The sequence below is a fragment of the Palaemon carinicauda genome, unplaced genomic scaffold (assembly GCF_036898095.1).
Source record: "Palaemon carinicauda isolate YSFRI2023 unplaced genomic scaffold, ASM3689809v2 scaffold37, whole genome shotgun sequence".
Taxonomy (NCBI): Eukaryota; Metazoa; Arthropoda; class Malacostraca; order Decapoda; family Palaemonidae; genus Palaemon; species Palaemon carinicauda.
In genome coordinates this window covers 399,317-415,005 of record NW_027171381.1, presented here as the reverse complement: position 1 = coordinate 415,005, position 15,689 = coordinate 399,317, and the positions used below count along the sequence as shown (strand labels likewise).

At 34.3% G+C, this 15,689-nt stretch overlaps 1 protein-coding gene across 5 annotated transcripts in view; it reads left to right on the top strand.

The window, feature by feature from the left end:
* The window catches only part of LOC137636726 (fasciclin-1-like), an 88,936-nt gene extending 74,824 nt beyond the window's left edge, over positions 1 to 14,112 (top strand). For 4 of the 5 annotated variants that reach the window (XM_068369112.1, XM_068369111.1, XM_068369114.1 and 1 more), the window contains one exon: positions 9,936 to 14,112. In XM_068369112.1, coding sequence (XP_068225213.1) covers positions 9,936 to 10,150 — 215 coding nt within the window. In that variant the 3' untranslated portion in view covers positions 10,151 to 14,112. The remainder of the gene's footprint in view (positions 1 to 9,935) is intronic. The other variant, XM_068369113.1, reaches the window with a different exon arrangement.
* Positions 14,113 to 15,689: the final 1,577 nt, after the last annotated feature.

Genomic DNA, 15,689 nt, shown 5'->3' with positions numbered 1-15,689 from the left:
AAGAATATCCAAAATTCAAACCAGAGGTCTCGAGTCGCTCTCCTTAAATACCGTAGTTTTATTAGTTGTTAATTCAAAGTAAACTTTGGCTCCTTAGAAGCCACTCAAAACTACTATGAGGTTTTCCTTCATCTTAAATTTTTAACTGAATTTTCTCAGCTTTTTGTAAATCTGTTATCTTGCAAAATAATTCTTGGCAAAGTAAATGCCACTTATAGAAAATCATTCCAAATGTGACATTTTGTTAAGTAAATTTTTATATTAATGAAAGATGAAGAATTTTTGTTTTCTGAGGGACTAAAAATATATAATACAGTTATTCTAAATGATGAAGTTTCTAAATGTGAGGCGTGTCAAGTAAAATTTCAAATTATCGAAGATTGATGCAATTTCTTTTAGTGGGAATAAAAATATGTAATAGTTATTTTATATAATGAAATTCAGAAAATTGAGATCTGTTTAAAAGTCAGCCTTTCTTTGTTGATACGGCTTCTCGATGTCCACATGCACACGCTTCCATGTTCAAGGAAAAAACGTTTTGTAATCCTAATTATGTACGACTATTTTAGCTAATGCTTATGTCATAAGTTGAGAAGGTTTTGCTTTGGAAATAATCTTTGGGAACAGCTAAAAATATCTATTGAATCTTGTTAATCTTTTTGACCTCTGACTTTCTTATTTTATTTTGCAGATATCCATTAAAATGGCGACCCTTACTTACTTACTCTCTTAATATATTTTTTTAGTTTTGAACGGTTGTTTGTTTCATTAAACATCTTAATCTTTGGCTATAAAGCTTAATCTGTTTCTTTTAGCACAAAATTGCACCCAAACTAGCTTCCTCTTACGCAAAAGATATTCTGCATGGATTGCAAGTTCTGAATTTGGCTTGATAAGTCAGACGACAAACAGAAGCTTTCGGTGTTAATTGAAAAGAAATCAACGCTAATTTACTGTTTATTTTTTAAATAGTTCACAGAAATTATCATTTTTTCCTTATTAAACTTTAATCGTTATTCAAATCCTCAGATGAAGACTATAATTATTTGCTCTTGTAGTTCACAGAAACCTATGAATTTTTCCGTGTTAAATTTTAGTCGTTTATCAGATCCTCAGATGAAGATTATCATAATTTGCTATCGCAGTTGTAATCCAAAAATCAAAATACTCTACCTTTTTGAGATGATGTTTTTGGAAAAGTGTAGTGCTTTAATTTTAGGTTTGAGATAGAGAAGTTTAAAACAGATGAGCAACATTTTATTGTAGGATAAGTAAGTTAAATATTTTAGTGTCCAGAACCTTCTTACTTCGGTAACATTTGTAAAGAAAACATCTGTGATTCCAGGTAGAGTTGTGACCCCCCTTGCTACTTTCATTTTGATATAACCCACTTGTGACTGGTCAACTATGCCCATTTCACCCATCTATTTATAGGACCATGCCTTTGTGGTACCTGGGCTCAAATCATGGGTATTTTACTTTTTGAAACTTGAAAACCTGAGGTTCAAATCATTACTGTACTTTTTGAAACTTGACAACCTGAGGTTCAGATCGTTACTGTACTTTTTGAAACTTGACAACCTGAGGTTCAAATCGTTATTGTACTTTTTGAAACTTGACAACCTGAGGTTCAAATTGTTATTGTACTTTTTGAAACTTGACAACCTAAGGTTCAAATCGTTATTGTACTTTTTGAAACTTGACAACCCCTGAGGTTCAAATCGTTACTGTACTTTTTGAAACTTGACAACCTGAGGTTCAAATCGTTACTGTACTTTTTGAAACTTGACAACCTGAGGTTCAAGTCGTTACTGTACTTTTTGAAACTTGACAACCTGAGGTTCAAATCGTTACTGTACTTTTTGAAACTTGACAACCTGAGGTTCAAATCGTTACTGTACTTTTTGAAACTTGACAATCTGAGGTTCAAATCGTTACTGTACTTTTTGAAACTTGACAACCTGAGGTTCAAGTCGTTACTGTACTTTTTGAAACTTGACAACCTGAGGTTCAAATCGTTACTGTACTTTTTGAAACTTGACAACCTGAGGTTCAAATCGTTACTGTACTTTTTGAAACTTGACAACCTGAGGTTCAAATCGTTACTGTACTTTTTGAAACTTGACAACCTGAGGTTCAAATCGTTACTGTACTTTTTGAAACTTGACAACCTGAGGTTCAAATCGTTACTGTACTTTTTGAAACTTGACAATCTGAGGTTCAAATCGTTACTGTACTTTTTGAAACTTAACAACCTCATGGGCCTGGCCATCATAGCTTTAGATTCTTCCTTGAACTTTTTAAGACCATTCCCCAATGTTCACAAGTTCCAGACGTAGTTGATGAGAATTTGTCGTACTCATAAATCCGTTTCCTCTTCCTCTGGCTGTTATGTTTACATAGCCTGTTCTAGCATCTCTTGGGGCTATAAAACGTTTACATTGCACTAGTAAATGACAAGGAGTTACTTGCTATCCTTAAGCCCCAATGCTAATCAGATGTGATTTTATTGTCTTGCCATGTTGACGATTTATCCTATCGGTTCCTGCCGTCTTCTGAACTTGGTCCCAATTGGAATAGATACAGTAGTGGCAGACTTCTATAACATTCAAGAAGCTTAGAACCTCTTATTCTTTAAAATACTTTCTCGCTGCAATTAACTCTTCGAGAAACTCTTGAAAATACTTTTCTCGTTGCAATTAACTCCTCAAGAAACTTTATGCCCTGGTTATATTGATGTCACCACTTCCAGAACTGGAGAATTATTGAATAATTGCTTAAAGATTATTATTATTGTTGTTGTTAAGTACATTAACCAACCTCATATGGTCTAGCCTGATGGTTTCTTCTCTGTGGGAAGATAAAGATGTTCAAAAGTGAATTGGAAGTACTCTATTAGTAATAGATTAAAATGGTCGTTCATAATCCTCTCTTGGAATCAATTTGGTTTTCTTTCTTTGTAATCCTTGAATAGTCTGCTATTCAAGATTACTGAAGTATGAATGTTCTGGTAAAACAGTGCTTGGTAACCAGGCATAAATTTGTCTTTTAGGATAATAATGAGTTATTAAATTAGTTCTCTAAGTAAATTTGACTTTTAGAATAATTTTGAATATTTGAATTAGTTCTCTTAAGTAAATAAGAACAGTGTAAGGTTAAATTCAACTGATTTTGTCTACAGTTTAGTAATTCTTTTACTGTAGGAGATTGAATACCGCAAAATCTCCTGTAGTAAAGGAGGATGGTTTGTACAAATTTATTATGTAGGATCATTTATATTTTATGTAATAAAGAATATATTAATATATCTTTACATTATAGATGAATGGTTTAAACAATTAGTGCCCAACTCTTAAAAATATACAGAAAAGCAAAGTTAAAAGTATGATAATGTTTTAAGTTTTAGTTCTGCAGAAGTAATGTAAACACATTACGATCTCCAGCGTGTGGAAACTAACATACCATATTTGTTCGAGGATGTAGAAATACCTCCTCGGAAGAAATTGTCAAATTTAGGTCTCTTCTGCACAGATGCACCAATCTTGCTTAGCTCGAGGCTTTCCCAAGCATGACAATGGCCTGACTGAGAATATAACGGCAGATTGATTAAAAGGGAATACTTTTGTCGGCAGAGCTTGGCTTTTGCTTTTTCATTTTACGTATTATGGGTTGCCGGGAAAATGGGGGAAAAATACATTAGTGTTTATTGTTGCTTAAGTATTGTGCTATCCTTCATTTTTATTCCAATTTAATTGACTAGACTGATCTGATTTATTTACGTTGAGACATCTTGCAATTTTAATCTCTGATTCTTCTTAACAATTACAAGTCTTTCAGAATTAGGAAGTTCTCTAGTTAATCCAATTTAACATTTTCATTATCTGATTCAGTATGTTTTACTCCTTCATTATAATTCTGTCTTTTCCAGTTATGATTTTAGAAATGAAAAAAGTTTGGCTGCAGTTTTAGAATATCCAGAGAAAACTAGCATTTCAGGAGAGATTCTTTCATACCAAGTCAGGACTGTGTTTACATTTTGTTAGTTTAGATGTTACTATTTCTATTAAGGGAAAATACTGTTAGTCTAATTCACTCATCTTATTATCACTTTTCCTTTACCCTAACTTACCCTTGGGATACACAGCAAATGGTAAGCCAATGTAATTTTTTAATTTGATCTTCTTTTGTTTTTTACAGTAGCAAGAAAATTTTTTGCCATCCCTGTAGGTTCTAGTGTTATTATATCTATAGTCCATTTCTTTTATCGATGCATATTTGCACCGACTCGCGGCGTTGCCCTTTTAGCTTGGAAAAGTTTCCTGATTGCTGATTGGTTAGAATTATCTTGTCCAACCAATCAGAGATCCGGAAACTTTTCCGAGCTAAAAGGGCACCGCCGCGAGTGGGTGCAAATATGCATCGCTAAAAGAAATGGACTATAGTAGGTAGATTCTTCTTCATATTTTTAATATTATTTAGTATTTTTCATTATCTTTCCTGTTCAATTGTGATTCTCAAGTATCTAAAGACATCCTAAAAGACTGATTATGTTCGTAGTGTGGTATAAATCTGTTTGTATTTTTTCAACTGTATAGTCTACCTGTTGTATGGTGTTAGATTAGTTCAGTACTGTATTATCTGTATCTTAAACTTACTCTACTGTATGTTCAAACTCTCATTTCCTGTAGCTTTTATTTAAAGGATTTTACTATCCATCAGATGTTTTCAGGTTAACAGATAATTTTCCACCGATCTTGCAATACTGCTTCAGTCGTATAGTGCATTCACAACGAGTCTAATACACTTTCACCATATAAATCACTATTGTGTCTTCTGTGTTTCTTTAACAGTTTTCCTATACTTATTATTAACCGTATGTTTTCTTGATAAATATTTACCAATTCCATTTATTTAATGCACAGAGATCAATGGAATTCTAATTTATTATTGCATCTTGAGTAAATAAACTATATATATGGAGAAATCTTTTTACAAGTGCACCTCTTTCAAAGGTTTACAAAGCTTACACTTAATATTGCAATGTTCACTTTGTAATTAATATGCCTTACATTTATTGTGCAAACCTGTTGATTTTTTGTAACTGGAAGTTGTTGCTCAAGAGATTATATACCTTAGTGTGATTGTCTGTGAACTCATCTGTGACTTCATATGTTTATGATTTTGCCTTTATACTGTGAACAAAACATTGCCATAGGTAGTCTTTGGGCTTTGGTTTCAGGAAGATGACAAATTCTGTGTTGCACTTTGACCCTGTTTGCATCGTCATCCCCTAATGCACTTTCATTTTCCTCTCCCTTTCTTTTCTTTGTTTATTTTTGTGTTTCTTGTCTTAACCCTTTTACCCCCAAAGGACGTACTGGTACGTTTAAAAAAAGCCATCTCTTTACCCCCATGGATGTACCGGTACGTCCTTGCAAAAAAATGCTATAAAATTTTTTTTTTCATATTTTTTATATTTTTTTTTGAGAAAATTCAGGCATTTTCCAAGAGAATGAGACCAACCTGACCTCTCTATGACAAAAATTAAGGCTGTTAGAGCAATTTAAAAAAAATATACTGCAAAATATGCTGGGAAAAAAATAACCCCCTGGGGGTTAAGGGTTGGAAATTTCCAAATAGCCTGGGGGTAAAAGGGTTAATAGCAATTCTCCTTCTATTGTGTTAATATTATTTTTTTCTAAAATGGACACGTTTTTTATTCTGTGGCAATTCTTTACCTTTCAAGTCGTAATCTTGTTTTAAGTGTTTTGGATGTCATTTCACAGTATGTTTACTAAGATTTAAACCTTGGTCCGTGTCTCCTCTTACAATCTACATACTGTATAAAAGATATGAATTTCCGTCTGTGACATCTGTATCTTGAAAATTCTAATAATTACTTGTTATTGCCCTTATTTAAGTACCTTGTAACTGTCTACATCAGAGGTTATTGCACATGACGCCAGCATCAGTTGAGAAAACGCTCACAGCTTTTTTCGAAATATGTATGTTGCCTGTTGAAAAGTCTCCAGACAAGATATACTTCATTCTGGCAGATATCCTCATGTTTTGAGTGCCGATCAAGGCCATAATTTCAGCTGTGGTTATATGAAAGTTGTATTATTTTTAGAAGCTCAAGGCTTTTTCAGGTTGAGGAAAGAAAGGCTTTTTTCAGCCTTTTCTTTTTCTTATGATTTCTGATTACCTAAAGGAGTCTATGATTCTCTGCTTGTAAACAGTTGAAGACTATCTGAGGCTGTGAGTTTGAAAGTTATCAGTTTTGCCAAATGCTGAAAGACTTAATAAGATGATTCCTCTGAGAGTCTATGTAACTGCTAAGTTCCTAGACAAAGATTTACTTTTAAATTTTGAAAAGAAATTTAAGTAATGGATAAATTCATAAACTTTTTATATGCTCCGAAATATTCAGATACAATGAGCCCAGGTGGACACAGTCAACGTTGTGCAAAGTCTTTTCTCGTTGTGCTATTTTCTGAGTCTCAAAGCAAGATATGCATTGTTTCTAATGTCTCAATACCGCTTCTATTTTCCCTACTTCAAGAGGGAATAAACCCCCATACTTCTTAAAAGCTTATCTCAAACACAAGCCAGGTAAAAGCATTAAGTAACATTATTTTTTTAAAATCCATAATTTGTGGTTCCATTTATTTATACATTTGACTAAAAAATAAGTTAATTTATTATATTTCATTGGTGTTAAATTTATATTTTTCTGACATTTTGAAATATAATCTGAATGTTGCAACATTTATTTTTCTCAAGTATGTTCAAACCCATTCAATCTCTCATCTACAACCAATTTTCTTAACAAAAATCCCTCGTCTGAGCTGTATAAAGTATCAGGGACCATGACTCTGCTCTCTTGTTAAAATACTTTATATTAATTATATTATTGTTAATGAATTTGACACACAGTTGTTGTATGATACCTGTGAGGTTTGATTTTACTGGGAAACTGTTGAATTTGATTTTATCTCGCTGTAAATAATAGTATCGTTGTATATTAGTTGTGAAGAGCAAGAAAGACACAGAACTCAAGAGATAGTATTTACTATTATAAATACACTTTGAATAAATAACCTGAATTAACACCCACATCATGTACAAACAAATAACATAAACTAAAAGCAATATCACACAAGAACGAAGGCAGATGGCGACTACACAAAGACTAATTTAATTGTTCAGCATTTTCAATTTATAAACTACAGACAGAAAAGCCACACATGCTTGGTAGCTATCCACCTAAACAATCAAGCAGCTACCAGATAGATCCTTATAACAAGTATGTCATTAAATTATCTGGAATGCTATACTTGTACAGTTGATCACATAAAATTTGGTACTCTTCACGGCAAGCTGAAGAGATACATTGCAATTCCACAGTGTTGCAGCTGATATACTATTGCGGGTAACAAAAAGATACCGGCAACACTGTCTTTGAAAGAACGCTACAATGCATGTAAACATATAATGGATAGTAATGTATTGTTGATGAATAATCAATAATATTCCATAAACTACATTGTAGATTTGCCAGATCCGTAGTTTTCTGTAATGTTAACAATTCAAATGTTCAGTGAAGCAGAGCATGTTTGCTACATAATTGTATAATAACTAACACTTTTCATTGTAAAATTTATTTGGAAAATAATTTGAAGGGAAAATATTTGTTTCAACCTAGTTATAGATCATGCATAGCTTATCATTTATTTCCAGAGTTTTGTATATAAGATTGTACAGTACTGTATATAGCATGTAGAATAGCATTTTATATAGGTGATTAATTGTACTGGAATGGTTTTATTAATCTCATTATTACTACGACAGGATATAAGTGGATTGTTGATTCACCACAGACCCATTACTTATCATCATCCTTTTTCGTGGTAACGAAATCTTCGCAGATGCTTTGGTCCCTCTCAAAGAGAAAGAAGATGGCAGTTAGTCAGTAGCAGTACACTTAATGTATATACATAGATCTTAGATTGCAATCGACGTCAATGACCTTAGATGTCAGGATGCCTGAAAACTTTAAATCAATCAATCAATCTTAGATTGCAATAAAGGCATCCGTTGCAAAAGCTCCCCATCGATAAGAAGATTGAATATTCTCAGAAAGACCAAAGACATTCAAGTTTAATTGTGATCAGTTTTTTTGAAATTACATATATTTTTCACCCTTAATCCATTTTCTTTATGGTATTTGTACATTTCATTTGCCTTGCTCTAATGATTAATATCGTGCTTCTGCTCCTTATCTACATATTGTAACTTACTGGGGTTTCTTGTTTGTTTAAGGACAATTAATTATTGCCGCTGTTTCAAATCCGACGTAAGGTTTTCATCAATTGTATTTCTTGTGAATATTTGACAATTTTTTACTGTTTTTATATCTGTAAGTTTTAAGGTATCAAATAGTTAACGTTTGTTGTACATATAGTTCACTGCTAAGAAGTTTTTTTTTATTATGTTTTAGGTTTGAGTTGTCATAAACTGATAAGGTGTAATAATATTAAAACCCTCTTTTCCTGTACTGTTAGATGCACTGTAATTGCGAATGCACTAGTGGATGATCAACCAGGTTCAGTTATGTTAGTTCATCAATGTAACTTTAGCCTTTTTTTTTTTTACTAAAATAAGAAATGTTTTATAAAAAGGAACTACATTCACTTTAGTCTCTCATCCTTCAGATGAAGTTCCTCCTCCATTATAATCTTTTTTCGTAAGATGTATTGCTCTTTTTCCCCTAATACAAAAGCAGAGGTACATAGAGACCAATACAGTTAGTATTTGTGTTATAGATTGGAGAAAATTAAAGAGGTACACAAAAGTCGGTAATATTTCTTCTATTAAATTCATTTAATATTTTGAAGACAAGGAACACGATAACAGAAGGGAACTAGAGGGACACTCAGTAGAGCGCAGACCTCTGCCACAGCAGCTTCTTTCTTGACCTTTTGCTCAACTTTGACCTTTGACCTTTGACCTTAACGTATTGATTGGTGAGGATTTTCATACACTCAAATATAAACCAAGTTTGAAGTCTCCATGACAACGATGTCCAAATTTATGGCTGATTACATGAATTGAAAATTTTTCTTGACTGTGACCCTAACCTTTGACCTGGACCGTCCAAAATTTAATCGTTTCCAGCTTTTTACATAATGGTTAATCCTTGCAAGTTTAATTACTCTATGATTAAAATTGTGGCTAGGAAGCTGTTCACAAACAAACACACAAACAGTAGGTAAAACACAACCTCCTTCCAAGTTCGTTGGCGGAGGTAACAAGTCACCTAAAACATTCAGAATGGATTCAGACTATAGACTTGAAGGATGCTTAAGAATGTCCAAACCAATTACATTTATATCTTGAGATCTTCTATCCCCACCTCGATAATCTATCGTAGCTCTTGAACTAAACGATGCTGCCCATGACTGAGATCTAAATACACTTGTGCTATATTACTTGCTGGTTTCTTCATTTCATTTTAATGGATCAAAGCATTTGTGATGATTTTATGGCCATGAAAAACATGAAGTATAAGTTGTTTCTGGGAAAAGTTACTCTTGTTTTCAGAAAATTATCCTTCAGTACCAAACCTTAAGCAACTAAATATTCAGATATTGCTCTTAAACATAAAAAAACAGGCTTTTATTATGCTGAAATAATATTTGTGCTTTTCTAAGATGCTTACGAAGAAAGAAATTAAGAAAAAATAAATAAAAGGATTACATTAATATTGTTTAATAGGAATCTGAACCTTTTTAATCAGAGGTGCATACATGGTATGATAAACCCCAAGTTTATTACAAGAGAAAGCGTGAAGCATAAATAGAATCATTTAAAAAGTGTTCGACAACTATCGCATTCCTTTCAATCCCACTAACCTCCGTCCTCTCTCCACGCAGAGTACTACATCGAGTGGAACGGCATCAGTGCCCGGGTCATCCGCCCCGACGTCGAGTGCGTCAACGGAGTCGTCCACGTGGTGGACAGGGTCCTCATGCTGAACCGGGACGTGACCGTGTCCGGCGGCGGCTCGACCACATCTTCGGTAACTGGAATGGCCGCCCTTCTTTCTACCTTAATCACTCTTGCCTTTGCCAGGGCTCTCCATCATTAAAACATCAGCATTTTGGGAAAAAAAAAAACAGTGGTTAAGTCTTAAATACATGACATTAGAAAGTGTAATATTTACACACTCATCTTGTTGATTGATCATCGTAATCCACTGGATGGTTTTTTTTTTCTTTTTTTTTTTTGGCCTTACATTGCATTTCTTTCCCCGGGGCATTTTAAAAGAAGACTGGAGAGTCCACTAGGAAATATACTATATATCTTGTCTTTCAACCCCTGTTTTCATTAGGATGGGAAGAAGAGAGCAAGGCATTGAATTGCGACGGGCAGAACGCTCATCGTAACAAAGGTTGTACTACTGTGAAATTCCTGTGAGCAGATTTAAACAGAAGAGCATCTACTGCTCTTGCAGGATCTGAAGATGTATTATTTTATTTATTGAGCCATCCAGCTATGAATGTAAAACATGGAGTTAAATTGAATATAACCTGGGTTATTTACTGTATGCAGTTTTTAGAATGGAATGTCATCAGATTCTTACAATGACAGTTTTTAATGTTGGCCTTAACTTCTAGAAGAAAGTTGTTTAATATATCTTCTCATTAAACATCTATCACAAATTAAAATGAAGTGTTGATTCTATTGTGTGAAATGATATTTGTGATGAAGGTAGAATTTCTTACTATTAATCTTCCTAAACTGCATTTTACCTCATTTTATGCTTGCAATTTTCAAGCATTCACTTACTCTTAAGGAATTCTACAAGCTGCTTTTAGAGATGGGGAAAATTTTCAAGCGTTTTCATCCCTGCGTATTGAACATCTCGCGTACGAAATCTGTAATATAGCCGTCGCAGGGGGATCCCAAGTTACTTTTTCAACTCTTTTTAACCAGAATAACACTGCACATTAATCACTGATGTAAAGATTAAGGACCATGCAGTGTATCGCTAGCAGGGGAAAATGTGAAAATAAAAAAACTTTATCCTTTCAAGCCAGAGTACAATGTTATTGATACAGACTTGGATGTATGAAACTGCCATTTATGATAAGCTTTTAATCACTTTTCAGCACCAGCAATTGTTTACAGTTTCTTAAAAAGTACCAGGACTTCAATCAAAGCTTTAGCAACTTTGTATCTAATGCAATAATCAAATTATAGTAGAATCACATACTGGCTATTTAGAATGTATTTTATACATGAATGCAAAATCACGCAGCAGTTCTGTATTTTGCTCGGTGTGAGCTTTTGCATTGTCGGGATTATTTGCAGAAATAGGCTACATTGAATTTGTTCCTGATTATAGGTTGCACACCAAAGAAAAAAAATCAATTGACTAAGAATACTAGTAATCATATGTAAATACTATATTAGCTAAATCAGAATTAATCCTACGACGGTTTGTCAAACACTAAAGCGAGTTCCACGGAACCCGGCGTTTGGACGTGCACCAAACAGATTTTAAACACATTACTGAAAAGCGAATTTTAACTTACTCTATATTATGTCTCATATCTATTTTCTATGTACTGGTAAGTGTGTCCCTAATAATGTCGGGTGATGTATGGAGTCATTTGCCGTTAACCAGACGTGAAGATTGAAAGATGACCTTCGGGGTCGATCTTTCTCCCTCCAGAAAATACTCACTGTTATTCTATTTTCCCTTGCCTATTTGCCTTAAATAAAAGTGGGAGTACGATTGTTTTAAGGTCTTAACATTCCTTTTGAATATATTCATTTCAAGTAGAACATTTCTAGATGTAATCTGCATGACAATAATCAACACTTCGTTTAGTAGGTCCAGTTGTTCTGTGACAAATGGAGGTTTTGTAAATTTTTCGCAATCTAGTCACTGTTACACTTTTCGAGAGAACGTCACCAGCGCCCTGCCGTTATTTCCACCCGTGACGTGTAACTGAGCGCTTCTTTCTCCATTGTCAGGGAGACGAGTCGACAAAATAAAAAAAAAAGGCATTTTCTGAGAAAGAGTCGACTCGAAACTCTCATTGTGATGATTAAGCTTAAGACTAGGAGCACTTGTAGCCTTGATTCATTGACATGCTGATTATGATAACATAGTCTGTAAAGTTAATTTATTTGTGCTTTAATGGTTGAGATTCATTGACCAAATGATGCTTTCATTTATTGAATAGAATTTGAATTCTTGAACTATTTTGGTGGGAAGACACATATGCTGTAATGAACTCTTTTTATTTTATACATAGACTTGTCACTTCGCTGAAGATAATTAGATTAATGTCTATTGTAATTATAATTTCTGAAGGAAATTCCCAATAAGAGGTGTAAGCATTTCTGTACATAGGACTGTTTGGTGTTGAGTGTGTACTTTAGTGCTATGTAGAAATGTTGCAACCCATCGGATGGAGGAAAGGTTACACAGAGGTTTAAGGCGGGATATGACGTACGTGTTTTGAAAGCTGCACGTGTCAGAGCTAACATCCATCATAAATCGTGTATTAGATTGGGATTTATTGAGTAAATTAGATGCAGGATTATGTACGTCAGGGGCGTTGCCCCTCTTTCGTCATCACGTGCCAGCTAATCTTTGCTACGTTGGTTTGAAGTGTGACATTATAGGCATGATCAAATGATGAGGAAGAAATAGGCTGAACTACTTCACTTGGTTCAATTGAATGGATTAAATTTTATGGGATACAGAATGTCAAGTCTTATTATATATCATGTGCTGTAATCAGAGTTCATCTGGGTGATATCAGGAATGTTCTTCCAGATGCTGTGGATACATTCGTATGTGAGCATTGTCTATTAGTTTTCTAGTGATTGTACCAATGTTGATCTTCACGTTTGAACCAAGATCGTTGTCACTTCATTCTTGGGTTGTTTGTCCAAAAGTTGTTCTGCCAGAATGTGAAGTGAATTGGCTCCATCAAGGGACAATTTTATAAGTCGTTGAGAAATTATGAAGCAAATTTATTCATGGCTAAGATCGATAAATTTCTTTTATCTCTAAATTTTTTTAGCACAGTTTAAGTAATGCTGTTTTTGTATGTTGCCAAGGAATGGGTGATTTTAAACAAAGGGCTGTAACATCCTTATTATAGTAGATTAGGTTACTTAGGTTAGGTTAGATTATTACTCCACAAACCCTTTTCTCCCTTGCCTTGGTAAGTCGTCAGTGTACGAGACTTATTTTTGTCGGTCGTCTGGATAACTTCCACGACCGTTGATGTCTATGGGGGTGTTGTACAGTTGTCATTCGAAAGTGCTCGCATGTTTCACCCTTTTTGGGGCAAACCCGTTTCATATTGCAATCCAAGAAGAACTTTTTGATACATAACTCTAGATAACAGTCAGCCTTGATAAATTTGATATCCTATAACAACAGCAGCAGCAGCAGCAAGGTCTGCTTTTTAGAATGTTCTGTGTTGACAATTTTTTCGGAAATTTATGCCTTCCTTCTTCCATCATCTAATGAGCTTGCTAAGATTCATTTTTTCATTATTTTAAAATCAAACTTGTATGCCGGAGCAGCAGTCGCAATCTGAGATCGAGAAGATTGGCAGCCTCCGGTAGATGTTCATTTGGAAAGTTTAATATTTTCCCCCCTACATTTGGCAAGAATAAATAACACTGAAAGTGCACTTCCAAAAAGTGCATTTCCAAAAAAGCGCATTTCCAAAAAGTGCATTTCTAAAAGCTTATTCAAAGCTTCAAGGATACATTCAGAACTCTTCTTTGTTAATCGGTGCTTTGGTAAAAACAAAAAAGAAATAAAATCCAGCGTTAGTAGATGTCCCAAAATTTTCAAAATTCCTCTATATTCAGTCACACCGCATTGATAGTTCAAAGAAGGCTTTCTGAATGTGTCCTGAAACATCACAGACCAACACCCATGATGGAACGGAAGTCGGCATTTCTGCCTAGCTTTTAAATAGTGATTATTTATGATGTAAGTGTAGAAATCTATCATGTATGTTAGAAGATTATTTTGATGTCGACAGTCAGTTAATAAATAAATAAATAAATTATGTGGGTTTGATTTCTCCTCTGGTATGATGTATTTATCAATTGCTTGTTTTATTTTTCCTGTAGTAGACTACTGTACAGCATTAATTCTATGCCTGTCGTATCGTTCACGCCAGTCCTAACAAGATAAAATTGTTATTTATTGGTTTAATTAACTTCTTTGAAATGATATTTGAGTTGTATGAAAGAACACATAGATTGTATAAACTCACCATTATACCCAAAGTTGAGTTTTCAAACAAATTTTGTTGAAACTTAAAGAACACAAAATAGATTGTATAAAACTCACCATTACATCCAAGTTAAGTTTTCTAATGTGTTTTATCGAAACATGCTGATTTTTTATTGGGTTATGATCATAAGATTGCACTCCCAGAAGATGATAAAAAGACAGTTTGCGAAAAGGTAATGGTTACAGTTAGAAGCAGAAAACGGTACTCCTAATTTCATGGTAAAGCAAATTATATTTTTCATAATTTCTTATTGCCTTTAAAATAGTGCCAAAGAAATAGCATAGTTTTAAAAAATTATTTATTAGGCCTGTATTGATGTAAACAAGTAAAATCTAATTCCTACAGTACTTGCAGACTGCAATATTTTATAAGTTAATGAAATAATCAAACAACTTATTTACCTGATGACTCAGGATGGTAGAGCAAGACAAGAAAACTGATTTTGACGTGGGAAGAATCTATTTTTGGGCTCGAGCCATGTCGTCCTGATGGAAGTTCCCTTCGGCAGCTTCCTACTGTATAATATTTCCGCGATTGATATTACAAGAGAATTACCGTCAGGTATCACAGGTTCTAACCCCCGGAACAACTATCCTAAGATATCGTGTATAATCAGGGACGTATCTGTAGATAACCGTAGATATCTGCACCCCAAACAGACTTAGCCCAGTCTAGGAATCTAAGGAGGAGGATAGGTGAGGAGCTGTTACATATCCTCTCCCTTCATAGTACTGTTTGTCTCTGATAAACTCATCCAAAAAAGGCCTTTAGAAACATGAAACACATACTGACAGAAAGGCGAATCCCTCCGTCCAACAACAACAACTGACAACTGACGCACAAACAAGAATTACAGTAGAGCCTTAAGAGCTTATGTGTGGGTCAGAGAGTTGGACAATAACAAGAGAGCTGAGAAACAAGCTCAATGCAGCAGAGATGTGGTTTTACAGGAGGATGCTCAGAATATCTTGGAGGGACAGACAGAGTAACTAATGAGGAGGTAATGGCAAGACTTGGAGTGCAGAGAGCAATGGTAAAGTGTTATTGGGCAGAGAAAATATAGAGTAATCATGTCTCACTGGGAGGATCAAGCGTTAGGCAGAGGACAAAGTACATGGGCAGTATTGTGGTGTGCTTATACGGGGGGTACCATGGGGAAGGGGATATGTAACGGTTCCTCATTTATCCTTCCCCCTAATTTCCTAGACTGGGTTAAGTCTATTAGGGGTGCAGATATTTATGGTTATCTACGGATACATCCCTGATTATACACGATATCTTAGGATAGTCGTTCCGGGGGTAAGAACCCTGTGATATCTGACAGTAATTCTATTGTAATATCAC